The sequence below is a fragment of the Gadus chalcogrammus genome, chromosome 15 (genome assembly GCF_026213295.1).
Source record: "Gadus chalcogrammus isolate NIFS_2021 chromosome 15, NIFS_Gcha_1.0, whole genome shotgun sequence".
In the NCBI taxonomy this organism is placed as follows: domain Eukaryota; kingdom Metazoa; phylum Chordata; class Actinopteri; order Gadiformes; family Gadidae; genus Gadus; species Gadus chalcogrammus.
In genome coordinates this window covers 22,513,221-22,532,354 of record NC_079426.1, presented here as the reverse complement: position 1 = coordinate 22,532,354, position 19,134 = coordinate 22,513,221, and the positions used below count along the sequence as shown (strand labels likewise).

The following is a 19,134-nucleotide window of genomic DNA, read 5'->3' as shown; positions in this document are numbered from 1 at the left end:
GAGAAGAGCCGTGTAATAATCCATAATAATGTAAGGTTTAGAAGATAAATATTTGAAAGTTGTAGAATAAATTAATATAATTTATATTGGAGTTAATTTGCTAGAAATGTATTAAAAATGTTTAGTCAGTTCATCATTTACATATTTATGTTACACAATTATTACTGACATATTTACATGTTCACATTAACAGTCAGGATATTCTATTGAATCTGCCTCTCTGATTCCTTCACGTTTACCTCAGTCTAAATTCAAGCTTCTGATTGGTTAGTTCAGTCACGTGATGGGTCCGAACAAGGAAGTGTTGTGGTTGTGAGTTGAAAAGTAAAGTAAAGTACTTCTTGAGAAAGTCATCCGACCGTCTCCCTGCTGTTTCTTCTCATAAAGAGTGATCCACCAACACATATCGAACCCTCACGTTACAATAATTCCACTCGAGTTTTGTTTTTTACAAGTGGTGGGTACAAAATGATTCTTGACGAAAACTGGTGGGGGCGCGTCCAGCGTAAGTGACGCCTATGCCAAGCTCCCAACCAAACTTTGAAAATAGATTAACGGCGATATTTCTTTTATCGCCCGATCAAAGTTTTGCGTTAACGCCGATAACGGCCCACCACTAGTTTAAATAAATATCATTGTACGGAACTCATGAATCTTTTAATCTTCACTTGTCCTTTACCAGTGCCTTAATACATCCTTTCTCAAGGTGGGTGCCGCGGCACCCTGGGGTGCCCCGTGATTGTGTCAGGGGTGCCGCCAAAAAATTACGTATTCTGACATTTAATTAAAAATAAATAAATAAAATTTAAAAAAAAATCGGACATTTCATATATGACATATATTGAATACATAAATACATTCTTTCTTACATATGAATGGATTAATAAAATTGTAAAGTCATTTTAGGTAAACAAATATATAAAATTAACCATAAAAATCGGTCTCACGTAACGTGACGTCCCCACCGGTGTCAGCGTGACAGCGCAGCACAAAGCACATTGTTTTATAATTTAACCGCGAAAATACATTTCACAAAGAGCAAGGAACAAGCATCATGGATCGTTTTTTAAAAAGAAAAGCCCCACAAGAACCAGACATGATTGTGAAATGGAGCCTCAGCCTACTACTTCATGCGAGCCTTCGTCCACCAGCTCTGAGTCTGCACCAAAGGTCGCAAAGGTAGATAAGGCTAAAAAGAGAACATACAACGACAATTACCTCAAACTTGGCTTCATCAGTACTGGGGATGAAGCATATCCTCTCCCTTTGTGTCTAATATGTGGGATGAAACTGTCAAACCAAGGGATGGTTCCGAGCAAACTTAAAAGACACCTGACCACTAATCATCCATCACTTGCTGACAAGGATGCTGAATATTTTGTTCGAATGAAAAGTCAACACAGCCGTCAAGAACAAATGATGATTAAATCTGCAAAAGTCTCGGAGAAGGCACTGGAAGCTAGCTAGCTCGTAGCTGAAATAGTAACTAAAACAAAGACGCCCCACACTATTGCAGAGACTGTAATTATGCCAGCCTGTACAGCAATTGTAAACAAAATGCTAGGGCCTCAAGCTGCAAAATAAATTACAAAGGTCCCGCTGTCGGATTGTACAATAGGGAGGCGAATCAATGACATGTCTGTGGATATTGAAGCTGCCGTTTTGGGGAAAATCAAGACAAGTGGACATTTTTCTTTACAACTTCATGAGTCAACAGACGTGAGTGGGCACGCTCAGCTCTTGGCAAATGTTCGGTTTGTGGATGGGGACCGTATTAGAGAGAATTTTCTATTTTGCAAACCGCTGCCAAACAAAACGACAGGAGAAGAAATGTATCGTGTGACAAATGAGTATCTTGAAAAGGGAGGATTGGGTTGGAAGAACTGTATTAGTATCTGTACGGATGGTGCGGCTGCAATGACGGGCTGTGCCAAAGGTTTCATTAGCAGGGCCAAACAGCAAAACCCTGACATCCGCACAACCCACTGCTTCCTTCATAGAGAGGCACTTGCTGCAAAGACGCTCCCAAAATAACTTTCGGACGTACTTGACAGAGCAGTGGACATTGTTCATTTCATAAAAGCACGCCCGTTAAAGAGCCGCCTGTTTTCGATTCTGTGCGAGGAAATGGGGGCAGAGCATCAGAGCTTGTTGCTACACACGGCAGTCCGCTGGCTGTCACGGGGGAAGGTTTTGGGCCGATTGTACGAGTTAAGAGAAGAACTCAGAGTCTTCTTGACAGAAGAGAAATCTGCATATGCAGTAGGGCTGTCACTTTTTATTCGAAGTTCGAATATTCGTTCGAAGGTGGGGTGAAAAGTTCGAATTCGAAGTGTAATTCTCCATTCGAACTGTGTGTGCTGCCGTCTCATAAGAACTTCAGACCATTTTAAGTAGTCTGCTTTCGATCCAGCAGAGGGCTCGCTAACATTTTATCAGTTTGACCTGTTGCCGACCCTCTTGGCCTGGCTATCTGTATCGAATGTTGAATCAACATTCGATACAGATAGGCCAAGAGGGCTTTGAAACAAAACGTAAGCGAAGAGAACGCGAACCGAGATACGGCTATTAAAAATGGAGAATTGCGAGGAGTACAATGCTGGCTGAGCGGACCATAACGACACCATCACATTTAAAAAGCAGCGTATGGAAGCATTTTGGCTTTTACAACGTGGGTGGAAAAGTCACAAACAAAGACGAGGCCGTTTGTCGTAAAAGAGAGCTGTCGTACATATCGAAAACATCAAATTTGCGCACTCATCTGCTAGCTTACCACCGAAATGTAGCAGCAGAGGAACAACTGCCGAGCGGAACAGCACAGAGTGTACAGCCGCGCGTGACAGCATTCTATTCGGCTCACTCAGCAGGCCCCTTACCTGACGCCCGTAACAAGGCCATCACCGGTAAAATCGTTTATATAGGCTGTGTGTGCCATGGACGACATGCGCTCCGCATATCGCGCTCCGAGCAGTTATTGTTAATGTCTAAAAGACAGCCGCACTTGTGTGTCGGAGCTTCCTCTTGTTGTGTTTACAAATGTGTTATCAAAGATGTGTTTTTATCCTGTGCTGTTATGAATTCAGTTGGTATACGTGATTTCCACAAGAAATAAAAAGAGCAACATAAAAAATCAAGACTGTTGTCGTGTTCTATGGGGGGGGGGGGGGAGGGGGTCGAATGGATTCGAATGTATTCAAATTAATTATGGACATTCGAAATTCGTTCGAATTTAATTTTTGGAAAAAGTGACAGCCCTAATATGCAGAGCTGCTCGCAGATGAGCAATGGTGCGTAAAACTCGCGTATTTGGCTGACATCTTCAAGCACCTCAATGAGCTGAACATTAAAATGCAAGGCAAAGAAGAAAACCTCCTCTCCTCGTCTGACAAACTGCATGGCTTCAGATCTAAGCTCACACTCTGGCGTTCCTTTGTGGAACAGGGCAGGCTGGATATGTTTCCCCTGTGCAATGTGCATGTAAATAGCCCAGCATCTGAAATCTCTTGACGAGCGATTTAATCATTATTTTCCATCGGAGTGTTATGCAGTTTGACTGGGTCCGTGATCCATGGAGTTCACGCGCACTGGAGAGCGCAACGGACTGGCCACTGCCAACACAGGAGCAACTGATGGAGATCAGGGAAGACCGCACATTGAAAATGAGATTTGGTGACATGGAATTGGACAGGTTTTGGATATCAGTGGAAAAAGAGTATCCAGTGGCTTCAAGTAGCGCTGTTGCTATTTTGCTTCCCTTCTCCACAACTTATCTATGCGAACTGAGGTTTTCAAGCCTGACATACATCAAGAACAAGTACAGGGAGCGACTGGGGACTGTGGACCAGGAGCTCCGTGTCTGCCTCTCATCCATCCCTGCCAGGATAGGCCGGTTGTGTGCGTCGCACCAGGCTCACGTCTCTCATTGATTGTGAGTCACACCCCCCTCTCTCTCCCCTCTCTCTCTCTCAATTGCGGCTTATTTGTGTGCGTATGCGTGCTGCATGCGCGAATGTGGACCTCTCTCTCCCTCTCTCATTGCGGATTATTGTTTGCGCGCACGCGCGCGTGCGTGCGTGCGTGTGCGCGCGCGTATGGCACGGATGGAAACAAGCACTATGATGGAAAAACATTCCTGCTATCTCTGCACTTCATTTGAGTTCTCCTGGTCTCAATTTGTTGGGTTCCTGTATTGCCTGTGTTGCTGTATAGCTTGGGCGGTCCACCTCTTATGGTTTTATGGCATTTGTGTCTCTGATTTATTGTTTTGTGAAGCACTTTGTAAACCTGTGTTTTTAAAGGTGCTATAAAGTTGCTGTGAAGTTGTTATTATTATTAATATTTACAGTTGTATTATGCTCTGTTCATTACTGTCCTGTCTAAATAAACAGGACATTTGCATTTACGTTTAGGCTATGCAGTGTCGTTTTTAATCATATTTTACACTGGGGTGCCTTAAGATTTTATGCACTTTTGAAAGGTGCCATGGCTGAAAAAAGTTTGAGAAAGGCTGCCTTAATATATAGCCTACAGTATGACAGTGACGATAATAATTTTGAAGCTCGTACATACCCTTCTGTAGCCATCTATTTCATATTGTGCACACATTTAATCACACATGTAATCATAATTCCACCATGTTCACATGCTTCCTAGATGCTTCAAAAGCTTTTGACCGTCTAAACCATGGTAAACTATTTGCTAAACTAAGAGAAAGAGGTGTTCCTTCATACTTGGTACGTGTATTGCATTATTGGTACTCCAATCAAACCATGCAAGTCAGATGGGGAGATTCTATATCAGAGCCCTTTTCAGTGACAAACGGGGTCAAACAGGGAGGGATTTTATCCCCAGTACTTTTTAATCTGTATATGGACGGACTCTCTAAAAGACTCACAATGTGCAGGACTGGATGCATGGTGGGAGAAAGGCTACTTAATCATTTAATGTATGCTGATGAACTGGTCATTATGACCCCCAGTTCAGCTGGCCTTCAGCAGTTGCTCAGAGCGTGTTCTGACTATGGACAGCTCTTTGATATCAAGTTTAATCCCAAAAAGAGTGGTCATGATCATGAAAACTAAGGAAGATGCAACATTCCCTTCTTTTCTTTTGGCTGACAAGGTGCTCAATGTTGTGGATAAGGTCAGATATCTGGGTCACATCATTATGGACGACCTCAGTGACGATGATGATGTTCAGAGACAATACTGTAAATTATATGCACAAGCTAACATGTTGTCACGAAAATTTCATATGTGTACTGATGATGTTAAGATTGCCCTTTTTAAAGCTTATTGTACTCCACTGCCCACTTGTGGTGCAGATACAGTAAAAGTAAATATAACAAATTGAGAGTGGCGTATAATGATGAATTCTGCTGAGGCTACCAAGGTGCACAAGTGCCAGTCAACTGTTTGTAAACAGTGGTGTTACCACTTTAAATGCATTGCTCAGGAATCTGATGTACAGTTTTATGATGAGATTGATGGACTCCAAAAATGAAATTAAAATGACTTTAACCATGCCGAAGTTAAGCAGCATCAGATACACTTCCAGTCTCTGGAAGCATTGGAGAGAGTGTCTGTATGTTTTTTAGTTGTGTTTCTTATTTGTTTGTTGTTGTTTTGTCTGTTGTACTGTCGTGTATATGGACCTATATGAGTCTGAAATAAAGATAAATAATATAATATTTAAAGAAAATAAAAAAAAGAGTATTGGGAGGTGGGGGCCTGTGGTAAAGCTCTAGGTCTAGCAATGCCCCTGGGAGAGGCACAGAATCCAATAATCCAATTTCCAGCATGACTGGCACCTCCCCAAAATGTCAAAAGTACCCATACCTGGTTTAATGACCATAGGATTACAGTGCTTTATTGGCCAGAAAACTCGCTTGATCTGGACTGAATGTTTTGTCAGGAGACATGAGACCCAACAATGCAGATGAGCTGAAGGCTGCTATCGCAGCAACCTGGACTTCCATAACACTTCCATGCTTCAATGTACCAAAAATATTTTAACTTATTTGGGTGTAATGAATCTATATGTGTTAGGGTAACTTAATTAGCATTTTTAATTAAGTTATAGAAATTAATGAACTTTTTAACAATATTGTAATTGAGATGCACCTGCATTTTTAGAGGCATTTGAGAGTTGACCAGCACTTATCTGTTACAAACTGATGCTTTGCTGTGTCTCCTTTACACTTTACCTAAGACGACACGATTAGGTTTATTCTATTGCTCTGAATCCAGGTACCAACTTTGAAGATGGTGTTTTGGATATAAAACATTCAGAGACAGAATCATATATTCTTGGCCATGTTTATCCGGTAATTATTTAAAATTTGTAAAGAATCAGTGGTACAACATTTTCATACACATCCAATCAAATGTTTAAATCAAATGTTTAAATCAAAGGTTCTTAGGCTGGTAACTACTGCCATCTAGCGGCCAAAATATTATTATTATAATTGTTGAATTGATAAAGCACTTTTCAAGACACCCAAAGTGCTTTATATCATACAACATTTAGAACTGTTATTGTTTTCACTTTAAAACGTGTATCCGTGCCCTCTTTCTCCCCGACACACACACTCATCAAATCGGAGGCCCACCTACCATATCTCCTCGTACACCAGCTGCACATCGCGGACAGCGTCAGCATCCATGTGGTTGATCATGTCCTTTCTGTAGCGCACCATGAAAGGCACCGTGTTCTCCTCCCGCAGGAGTTTCACTATGTTCACACACACCCAGCGCTCCACCACAGTCATCGTGGACAAGAGCTAGAGGAAAGGAGACACACGCAGCAACATACCACCATGGCTTTAGTCGCCAGCAGGTTATATGCATTCATCCTTCCACCATATACATCCCTTCAAAATATTATTAACACAGTGAGACGTGCTGAATCTGTGTTCTGATCTGCCTTCCTATTACTGCAACAATCTTTCTTGAATCATTTTTCCAAAAGTGTAGCTAACAGAACAATTGATTTTCAGGTTTGAAGAGTTTTAAACATGTTACTAAGTCTAGTATGATCTTAAACTTAACCTTAAACAAACTGGAAAACTACTTTGACACCATCACTAAAACAATAGCATAATGTAAGAAAACAGGTTTAAAATCCTCTTGGCCAACCAGTTTAGTACTAGATAGCGCTGTGCCAATAATCGTCTGACTGAGATATTGTGAAATTTAAATTGAACACTATTTTAATAGCCTTTTTTTTTTATGAACATACTCTTCTTATTTCAAATCGTTCCAAAAAGCTGCCCGCATGCATACATATCAGTGAAACCTTTCAAAAATTGGCTGTAACTCTAAGAAACGCAAATAAACATGAAACATGCCACACACTAGGGCTGTACGGAATGGATTAAAAAGGCTATCACGGTATGATTTGAGGCATAGACGTAACGGCATTAGATCACGGTATGTTAATTTTATCATCTAATTTCGATATAAAGGCTTCTGAAGGGGTAAAATGCTGGTTAGGGAGCAAAACTGCATGAAAAAAATGCAAAACCTCTTCTCAAGTTACTTCTATCTCTGAAAAACACTCATGTTTGATAGTATTGATTTCTTCTCCACTTGCTCGCGGACCTTGCCATATAGTTTCGGCATGTCAATTTGGTTAAAGTGTGTGCGGGCAGGTAATGCGTACCTTGGATTCAGTGTTTTGACAATCTCTTAAAGCCTTTTCTATCGACATTTGGAAAAGGAACCATGTCCTTAGACAAGTAAACAGTGACGTGTTTGTTATCTGGCTTTTTTTGACGCAAGAACTGGCTTTGGAAAATGCCTGCGGAAGCGATGTCTGAGATGCAGAGACAGCTTCAAGCTACCAGCGTCCGTCTCGTACGGTGTGGAACGAGAGTTTGCGAAGGGATTACTGCACAAGCACGCAGGCGCACTTGCTATAGCATACTGCCTGAGAAGGCAGTATCATTGTCAAATCTGTCTCTGGGAAAAGTAGCGTTGCGCCGAATTGAATAAAGGAACTACGTTTCGTTACCATATTTTCAGTAGTTGCGCGTTACTTTACTTTTTACTTTTTACTAGAGCGCGTTATTAACTGACGCCGTTAATAACGCGTCAGTTAAACGCGTTATTAACGGCGTTAACGCAAACCAATTTTAACGGCGTTAAACATTTTATCGCGCGATTAACGCAATTATTTTATTTAAAAAAAAAAAAAAAAAAAATGTAAAACAAAGAAGCAGTAGCCTGACTGCTATGTTCAAATGACATTTGTTCAAAGCAGTCGTTTTATTGCACTATAGGCTCTTTTTTTGTATCGTCCTGTTTTGATCAGTATATGCCAATGTTGTTATCAATAAAAAATCATTTGCACAAGGCAAGCCGATGCACTTCACCATGTTGATAAGAGAATTAAAATGAGAAGAATTATGGGACAAAAAAATCAAGGGATATTTAGCATAGAAAAAGAATTTGCGATTAACGCGTTACTTACAACACCGTCTACTGGTAACAACGGTCTCACAGGAACGTCAGAATCCATACCGTAGCGCAAATCACACCGGTGTACTTTCGATACCGTTTATACCCTACACCCCTGCCACACACTCGTCACACCCAGGACAATAACTCTCTCTTGAATATACATTTCTAGTAATCTAGATTCATTCTTCAATGTCAGTGTGTCACGTTGCTTTTCAAGAAGGGCATGCATTGGATTTGTCCTACTTGTGTGTTGAAAATGCATGCATGTATATAATAACCAGACCTGCAAACTCCTCAGAGTTAAAAAGGGGGGTTCGAGATATACGGTTCGAGCCATATGTTGTTAGAAATTAATGACTATATGCAAGGTCTACGTCGTGCAGTACTCAGCGTTGATTCGGCCCTAAAAATACCATATCATTGAAAATTATATCACATCAAAAAAGCGGTGGCTAACGTTAAGCAAACGAATAGCTGTTGTGTTTGCTCCAAAAAGCTTGACTTACCTCGAATTTAACATAAGATAGTTCCTTTCAAATTTAAGCTGTACGGTATGGACTAAAATTATATCACGGTATCATTTGAGGTATAGACGGTAACGGTATTATATCAAGGTATGTTAATTTTATCTTCTAATTTCGATATAAATGCTTTTTTCTGAAGGGGTAAAATAATGGTTAGGCAGCAAAACTGCATAAAAAATGTAAAATCTTTTCTCAAGTTACTTCAATCTCTGAAAAACACTAATGTTTAATAGTATGGATTTGTTTCTCCACTTGCTTGCGGACCTTGCCGTATAGTTTTGGCATCTCAATTTGGCGGAAGTGTGTGCGGGCAGGTAACGCTTACCTGGGATCAAGTTTTTTTTTTTACTTCTGCGTGAAACTGTAGTATCTTGGGAAATGTGTTGTTTAGCCGAGTCATTGTTGGGTGCCACGTGTGACTTTAAAGCTTTTCTCCCTAAATTCTCAGTGCGTGGAGCCACTTCGCACTGTCTCTCACCAAAGCGGGAGTTGACAGAGAGCCCATGCGTGAAATATGCTGGACAACAGTCAGCATTTAAGCCTATTTTCACAAAGAGACCAAAACCAAGCGGCAAAACTGTTGTCCTTTGAAGAAAAATTTAAAAATAAATGTTTTGGTAATGTCGTTTCAAAACCCCTGGCCATATGCAACATTCAGTTTTCATGGAGAGCTCTGATACATATAATAGATTATAGTGTGTGTGTGCATGCGTGTATGTACCTCTATCAGGTCCCAGTTCATGTTGAGTTCATTCCTCAAAGCTCGTGCGGCAGGTGACGACAAGGCACTGGGCTGTCCATCAGGGGCGCCACTGGTCTTCTGTCTCTTAACGTAAGACTCATCAAAGGTAAAGTCTTCATTCTCCTCCTTCTTTACTGCCATGCCTGTCCCAGACAGCGCCTCGTCCACCCAGCCCCCTGAGAGAGGGCCGTCAGCCACAGTGAAGGACTGCCTCTGTCAGGTCACACAAAAGAAGAGATGCAAAGGAGTTAACATTTTATCATCTGAGAGGGGAAGAGTTGAAAATAGAGGGAAAACCATTTAAGTGAATAACTTTACATTATATATGTAAAGCTGCAGAACAAATCTACATCCTAGAAGGTTTTTTATTGCCCATGTCTATAAAAACAGAGCCTGAATCCTCAAGCAACAAAACCATTCCCCATCACCTTCTACCATTGATTATACAGCTGTTAAAGTATATTTACTAGGGGTGGGTATCTCTTGGCACCTCACGATTCGATTCCGATTATGAGGTCAACGATTCGATTCTGACGCGATTATCGATGCAACTCGATGCATCAATAATCAACAATTTTTTTTATGCACATTTCCATGCGTGATTTTCAAAAATATATATATTTATATCTGGGTTTGCTACTCAGAGTTTGCTAATCACTTCCTACTTTTGTGATGATCATTAAAGACATCAACAGATTAATTAATTTATCTAATATTTCATAAGAGAGAAAGCTTTTGTCACAAATATGACTTTCTATGAACAATGCAATAATCAATGCAGCTTGCATTATAACACAATATGGAAGCATGCAAAAAATCTGTTTCAGTTTTATTTTATTTCTAATCTTTCTTTTCTATGTCATTAAAGGAAAAGCTGCTCTTGAATTAGAAGGAGTTCTTGTGTCTGGCTGTGAGTTTGCACGCATGCTATGCGTAGGCTGAATCGCAATCGTGTCAAGACAAATCAAATTGGACAATAGGGTTGAAGATAAATTCAATGATTTTAAAATTACAAAAATTATCCCTCTCTGGCGAACAGAATGTTGCAGCAGGCAAAAGAAAAATCATTTTTTTTCTATTTTCTTAATCCAGATTATTAATTTATCTGTATCGAGACAGAATCGTTCTAGCGAGAATCACGATGCATCGAAGAATCGATTATTTTTCCCACCCCTTATATTTACCTTTGTTTTTAGCTACAGGATATGCTTGCAGTACAAAATAACAATGGCGGATAGCGTTGTACATAGTAAAAATAATACAGTGGAAGAAAAAAAGAAAATCTGATTTTCAGTCATAGTTGCGAAAGATACAGATGTGGCGTCTGTAATATCACCCACTGGTTTACACAAAACTGTTATGAAGCCTTATATTTCATGTTACTGGTGCCGCCATGATATCACAAATTTCAGAGCAACTAATTTGCACTAGGGCCGACAACAAGTCGGTTGGTCGTTATGCTCTTTTCCGACCAAACCTTCACTGCTCTGACTATTGTAGGTGTTATAATTGTACAAATATAAACAATACAGATATAAACAATATAGATATGTATATAGATATGTTAGAAATAATATTATAAATAAAACTATGTTTGGTATTTTACTCAACAAAAAAAGTTGAGTAAACATTAGCACATTAACCAATTACACAACATTGACTGGGCTCCAAACTAATGGGCATCGTCGTCAGTGTCGCCTTTTGTTTATTTATATTTTTTATATATTATTTATATCCTCGATATCATGATAATAGATGATAGAATATTTAGTCTACTATCGCAAAGCCCTACCGTAAACCAGTGAACTGATTTATTAGTTAGTCGAATAAAGAGTTATATTGCTTTACGCGTCATCCTTCTAAACATTATATATTATATATTGTTAGCTGAACTATCCTTTCTAGCATATTGTTTGTCCCTCTTGTTATTTATTATTATTTATTTCATTATCGTTATTATTATATTCATCACATTATAAATCACATTTTTATTTCCTAATATATATATTTCCTGCAGGAAGTGCGGCGAGTACAGTAGTGTAAAATTATCTTTGATATGTTCGAAAGTGTATGTTAAGAAATAGTATTAGGTATTAGTAGTGGAAGTAGAAGTATGATATCAATTAGTATTGGTATGATAACTTATAAGTAGTAGTTTAAGTATGATAAGTAGTGAAAGTAGAACAAGTACGATACATAATAGTATTGGTATGATGACTTATTCGTAGTAATATTGGTATGATAAGTAGAGGAATTACTAGTATTATAGTAAGAAGAATTGACATTACTTATAAATAGTCGCATTAGTATGTGAAGTAGTATTGGTATGATAAATACATAAATAATTAGTAATAATATGTTTATAGGAGTATAGTTACAACTTATAATCAGTCGTATTAGCATGGCCGGAAAATATATAGTTTTTAAGTAGATAAAATGTAGCTTCTTGTCATGTTTGACGAACCTAGCCTCAACCCGTGAGTTTATTAAACAGTTAAAAAAAAATGTTGGATCTTTTTTTCCGGTTCAATCTGTCCTGAGAATAAGACTGAAAGGGGAGCACCTCGCTGAATGTCTGTGAACATCGATATAAGGAACAGCCCTTATAGGCCTTCCCATGCGCAGTCGTTGAAGCTCTTCTTTGAAAAACCCAGAAAGATTTGTTGTTTGTCACATGTAGAAAAAAATTTGTGCCGGCAGTTAATGCCGGGCCTTTCCGCCGGCTACCAACACAAGTATATTTCAGACCTGTGAGAAACACTGAAACCAGTTGTTTTTTTCCCAAGAAAACTTGATGGATTGAAGCAGTCCGAGTCCACGCTTCAATAGTCTGGAACAATATCATTGCACACCTCTTCTCGCTTGGACAACAGTGCCGTGAATATTTCCAAGTAACTGCAGAAGAGAACTGGATGAGAAACCCGTTCACTGTTGGTGAGCAGGAGAGTTTACCAGAATTGTCATTCGAAACATTGAAGTCTGCTGGCAGAAGGCGGTCATTGTTAGACTTTTGGATGCAGCAACATGCACAGCCAATACCCTTTCGGACAAGGCTATGCGCTTTCTCCTTATTTTTTCAACCACATATCTGTACGAGGAAGGCGTTCTCTTCACTTGCCATCATAAATACAACATACAGAAGCAGGATGGATGCCGAGCCAGACCTGAGACTGAAGTTGACCTGATACTGTCCTGTAGACATCGCAGTACAGTGTTCGCAGAGGCAGGCCCACCCATCTCATTAGGAAGTTCAGTTGTCTTCATGCTGGCCAACTTTTTAATTATATTATTATTGCCTTTACTGTTCTCACTTGCTCTCTCTCTCTCGGTGTGTGTGTGTGTGTGTGTGTGTGTGTGTAACATAAAAAGTTTGTGCCAGTTCTAGTGCTACTCCTTTGTACAGTTAAAAATAAATAATATTCTTGTAAGGAATAAATTAGCCTCCTGCGTGAACTGGATAGGCAGGCATTAATGCCTTTCATCGATAGGCATTAAAGGTCCCATGACATGAAAATCTCACTTTGGGAGGTTTTCTAACATAAATATGAGTTCCCCTAGCCTGCCTATGGTCCCCCAGTTGCTAAAACTTGCGTTTGGTGTAAAACTAGCACTAGCTGTTCTGCTCGCCTTCGAAAAAACGGAGGCTCAAGCGCGTTGATTTGGAATGTCTGTGCTCATGACGTCATCAGGAATCTCAGCTCCTCCCCTTACTCTGCCTGGCCCGCCCAGAGACGTTGGCCCGCCAATGAGACTCGACCGTGCGAGCGCCACATGTGTGTGTGTGAATACACACACTGTAACGCAAGTGTTTCTTGTCGGTTCTTTGACGTGTCTTGTATTTCCACAACGAGACTGTCGTGGGGGTTATCTGAGCCATGGTTGAGAAGGAATTGGGGGAAAGGAACTTTGGTTTGACTCGCTGAAGTACATGAACTGCGACATGCTGCCGGTTGCCGCGAGGCACCATCGCCCGGCAGCGGGCAGCCGGCAGCCGGCAGCCGGCAGCAGGCAGCGCGCGGTTCAGTCGACTTCAGGTTGATGTGAAAGTGGAAGAACCAGAGACGTCGCAGAACCCGACAAAGTCGTTTGTGATTCATAATATCGTCTGGAGGCGCACACAATATGTTATATGATATAGATATCTATGTATTATATGATATTATTTAGATATAGAGCTTCAGGACTGTAACGCAAGTGTTGTACACTTCCTTGTTATTTGGATAACCGTTCTGCTGTTGGTGTGATGGCGCATAACACGTCGGACTCTCGTCTCTGGTATTTCTACAACGAGACTCGTATTGGGGGTTATCTCAGCCAAGGTTGAGAATGAATTGGGGGGAAGGAACTTTGGCTTTGACTCCCTCAAGACCATGAACCACGACAAGGAGGAGAAAGGGATCTTTGCCGGGCAGCGCTTATGCACCTCCGCCTCCGGCGGTGGTCCCTCAGCGGGGCTCAAGCGGGAGACATTCGCCGCCAACAATCCCTTTCTCCTCCATGTCGTGGTTCATGTTCTTGAGGGAGTCAAAGCCAAAGTTCCTTCCCCCCAATTCATTCATTCGTGTTATGCGCCATCACACCAACAGCAGAACGGTTATCCAAATAACAAGGAAGTGTACAACACTTGCGTTACAGTCCTGGAGCTCTATATCTAAATAATATCATATAATACATAGATATCTATATCATATAACATATTGTGTGCGCCTCCAGACGATATTATGAATCACAAACGACTTTGTCGGGTTCTGCGACGTCTCTGGTTCTTCCACTTTCACATCAACCTGAAGTCGACTGAACCGCGCGCTGCCTGCTGCCCGCTGCCGGGCGATGGTGCCTCGCGGCAACCGGCGGCGTGTCGCAGTTCATGTACTTCAGCGAGTCAAACCAAAGTTCCTTTCCCCCAATTCCTTCTCAACCATGGCTCAGATAACCCCCACGACAGTCTCGTTGTGGAAATACAAGACACGTCAAAGAACCGACAAGAAACACTTGCGTTACAGTGTGTGTATTCACATTGATGTGGACGTTGAAGAACCAGGAACGTCGGAGAACCCAACGCGGTCGTTTGAGATTCATAATATCGGCTCACACAGCTTTTGGCCGTGATAATATATATTATATGATATAGATATCTGTGTAGGCTATATGATAATATTTAGATATAGAGCTCCAGGACTCCCGTGTGTTCTAGAATATTTACAGAACACGGCTAAAGGGTGTGCGCCTCGCCATTGCGATACATCCACTGTAAACAAAGCGCATGGTGGCTGCAAGCTGCTCAGGGCCACACCCCCACCCTCCTCCTTGACACGCCCACCGAAACAGCGCATTTGGGGGAAGCTCAATGTGCGACTGGCTCAGAGTGGCTGTAACTCTGCACCACGGCTGAATTTAGGGAACGTCTTTGAATACTGTGTTAGTTGCCCACTAATACCTATATTAAAGAATACATAAAATAGCATGTCATGGGACCTTTAATATCGATCAATGCGGTTAGATAATAAGCGAGCAACCGAAACATGCTGAACAGGAGAAAGTGGCGGAATAATACAAATAACAACTAGACATGTCACCACATGTGCATTTTCTGAGGAAAATGTGTGTGGTTGCATTCAGTTAAAAGGTAACATTGACACTCTGAGACCTTCGAAATGGTGGAAGTCGCCTACTTCAAGTCCCCTGCCCAAGCTTTATTATCTTGATCATGCTCACCTCCATCTTCATGGTGACACTGGGCTTTCCTCCCTCTGAGTAACTATTGGGTTGGTCCGACTGTCCGCCTCCATCCCTGCCCCCCTGCTTCTCTGCCTCTGCCACCGGGTCCTCATGCTTCCTCTTTCTGCCAGGCCCCATGGTAGATGTTGAGGCCTTGGTGGTTCTGGGCACACAAGCTTTCTGCTTTGAGGGTGTCTTGGCTGGGGCCCGGGGCTTCGGTTCTTTGGGGGCTTTAGGAGCCCTTGGTTCTTTGGGGGCTTTAGGAGCCCTTGGTTCTTTGGGGGCTTTAGGAGCCCTTGGTTCTTTGGGGGCTTTAGGAGCCCTGGGTTCTTTGGGCTTAGCAGTTCTCTTGGCAGCAGTTTTCTTCTTCCCCGACACAGGGTCTATGGTGGTCTCACTAGATACCTTGGGCTCCGGAGGTCGCCATTCATCAAGCTCCTCCTCACTACTCATTGACTGGGACAACGACCTGGGTACAAAAGAGAAAAGCACCTTGGTTAACACAACATGTCCATTAAAACTCTCACTGGACTCGAGCTGTGCTACATCACAACAAAAGCATGAAGTAAAGTGTAAATCATTTTTTAAATAAATATTGTATGTAAGTGAAAACTCACAGGTCATTGTCCGTCTCCGTGTATTTGACCTCCTTTCGTAACCTCCCGGTACGAGTTGTCTGCGTCATCTGTGTAGAACAAAATAAATATGAAAAAGGACGCTCGTGTATTAGCGAAGAGTACAGGGAATTAGGCTGGATAATTCTGTCTAGTTATGACATTGACGTTTAACATAAAACGGCAGGTCATCATTGGTCGTGTTAGTTGGTTAGTTGGTCTTTCATCAACCTCCTTGTTTTTACATTCTGCTTTTAAATTTGGCGCTTCTAACTAGCGTTACCCAACTTGCACCGCAGTCAAGTATCGGCTGCAGTTGTAAACGAAGTAGAATTAAAGCACGCAGATAATGCGATGAAATGAGTGGCACCTTATTAGCGTTGACACTTCCTATTTCTCAGTAAAGTGTAAATATTAAGGATGCTAGACAGCTCGTTGGATGTTTGTTTTGCTACTGCGCATGCGCAAGACGTCTCTCCTTCCTGCAACAGACAGGGCTCGACGTAAACTGGCTTAAAGAGAAACACACTCATTATCTCCTCTCTCTACTCCAGGGTTCCCCAATTAGTTTTTCCAGAGGGCCAAATTTGGTCCAACATGCCATGCCAAGGGCCGAAATGTCGTTTCATTTTTCTAATTCGCCATTTTTATGTGCAAATTTAGCTTTAATTATAATTACTGTTTTAGCGATAATGCAGGAGGGCTAGATCAATTAGGTTTAAATAGCATCCAGCTTCGACTGGAGGGCTTCAATCGCTTCGTACATGTCAGCAACAGTGTGGTTCTTGCCTTGTAGCTGCAGGTTAAGGTGATTCAGATGAGACATGATGTCACAAAAAATTAACATCTGCCAACACCTTGGCGTCAGCCCGCCAGAAATTCGCGGGCTTTTGGGCTCTGCAGGCTGGATAAAAATGACACACGTTCATCACGCAGGTCGCACACCCTCTCCAACACACGGCCTTTACTCAGCCAGCGAACATCGTTGTGCAGCAACAGATCTTTGTGTTCAGCTGACATTTCCTCGGCACCTGCTTTCATAGCTCCACAACTTTTGTGTTGATTTTTTCCTCTTGATTTAAGATTTCACCAGCCATGTGAATTGCACATTGTTTAATGAACTCTGCATCAGCAAAGGGCTTCTTAGCTTTATCAAGCGTCCAGGAAACATGCAATGAAGCAGCTGTTGCGCTCTCTTGTGCCGATGCCGTTTTGCATATGGTTAAAACTGACCGCTTGTATGATGTCAACATGCTTGCAATCTTTGGTTTGCGTTGCTCAGATTTTTCTGGGAAACTTCCATTAAAGCTGGCAGCATGCAAACAGTTTGTGTCAGGTTGTCCGATTTAATGACAGCCACCCTCTGCTTGCATATTAAGCATGTCGGCTTTGCGTTGGCATGGTCCGGTAAAGAAAAGCAATACTCATCTGTCCATTCAGTTTTAAACTGGCGGTTCTCCTGGTTGACCTTCCTTTTCATGGCAAATGACATGTTTCTTTCATCAATTTTCAATCCGTTGATTTTTGACAAAGTTGTAATTCCCTGGGATGACAGACGGATAGCGGGAAAGTGACGCACGAAGCACGTTATTACGTCAGCGGTCAAGTGGATGGTGTGGGCTGAGGGGAAAATATAGCAGACCACGCAAATAAAAAAGAGATGACATGTGACATGTGGGTCTGCGCGGGCCGGACATTTTGCTCTTGCGGGCCGGATCTGGCCCGCGGGCCGCTAATTGGGGTTCACTGCTCTACTCTGTCATACAGTTCCCTTGTGTGAAAAGAAAGACAGAATAAAAATGTTGACGATACATTGTTGTGTGTATGCATCGGTCAAAGTTCCCGATCCTTCCTTTTCATCTTAGACATTTTAATTCAAAGCCATAATGTCTGATCTTTCGGCTCCCAAACGGCTTTGACCACTTATACCTTTTATAATTCAGCCGAATGTAGCCTGTTTTTACTTATTATTCGTATGTGTTGGCCTATATCACTTAAAATATGCAATACGTCCTATTAGTATTCAAAAGTAAAAATTACATTTTCTATAAAAAAAATTATATACATTTATAATTTATGATAATCAGAACAGAATGTAAATATTGTATTATATCATATATTATGTTAAGTTCTTACTTTATTCTTACTTTTATTTATTGTATTTTATTTATAATTTTCTATTTTATAATCTTATCTTCTATGCTTGTAATTTATATTTGCACAGAGCACCTGGAACGAAACATTTTCCCCCCGGGGATCAATACAGTTTTCAGATTCTGATCTCAATAAATTGCTGTAGCCAATTGTTTTCATTCCACATGTGTGTGTGTTTGTGTGTGTGTGCGGCCCCTCGCTGCTTGCTTAACTGAACGTCACACCAAGAGCGTTTTGAGCGATAAACGCGCATTCACTTTCTAGACATGCGCGATAAAGCGATAGCTTTGCTGTAAAGCTGTAAATGAGAGTTGAAAACAGCTCAACTCTATGCAAATTAGCTAGTAGCGTTACGGCTGTAAATGACCGCCAGCCAATTGGAATGAAGATGTCTATCACCGGCGTGGGTCCCAGGAAACACACGTGAGAAAATTCCTAGTTCCTACCAAACATTTTTTCCTTCAACATGGTGCAAGAAAGAATTATTGCAGCTGTTGCAGGTCATCGTATTTTAACGACCTGTGTTCTCAACATGTGTTCGTTCCCTTTCGGGTTCATGCGGGGGATTCTGGGGGCGCATGTTGTTGTTGTTATTGTTGTTGTTCTGGGTCCGTTGCTAGTTGTTGGCGTTTGTGGATGATCAGTGGGGTTAATGGGTTAGGATTGTTCATTGTTGTGTGTTGTTCCTCCAACACCGACTTCCCTGCTGCGGCTAGGGAGGAACTAGCCCTTAAATCGTTCCTCCAAGGACCGTCACCGAGAATGACTTGTGTGTTAGTTAGGTGTGCTGTTCTATGTACGTGTTGGTGGGTTAATAAAAAGGTGGTTTCTGTAGTCAAGCGGTGTATGAGGCGCAGAACCAATATTGACCAAAAGCCTGACTCCCTGACTCCCTGTTCTTCCTGGTCGGCGCCACATTG

The 19,134-nt window shown here is 41.5% G+C and overlaps 1 protein-coding gene across 1 annotated transcript in view; it reads right to left on the bottom strand.

The window, feature by feature from the left end:
• srbd1 (S1 RNA binding domain 1) overlaps nt 1-16,547 on the bottom strand; it is a 117,841-nt gene extending 101,294 nt beyond the window's left edge. The window contains exons 1-5 of the mRNA XM_056610247.1: nt 16,431-16,547; nt 16,064-16,131; nt 15,444-15,915; nt 9,708-9,941; nt 6,615-6,781 (exon numbers count right to left, since the gene is read on the bottom strand). Of these exons, the coding sequence (XP_056466222.1) occupies nt 6,615-6,781; nt 9,708-9,941; nt 15,444-15,915; nt 16,064-16,131 (941 nt within the window). The 5' untranslated portion in view covers nt 16,431-16,547. The remainder of the gene's footprint in view (nt 1-6,614; nt 6,782-9,707; nt 9,942-15,443; nt 15,916-16,063; nt 16,132-16,430) is intronic.
• Nucleotides 16,548-19,134: the final 2,587 nt, after the last annotated feature.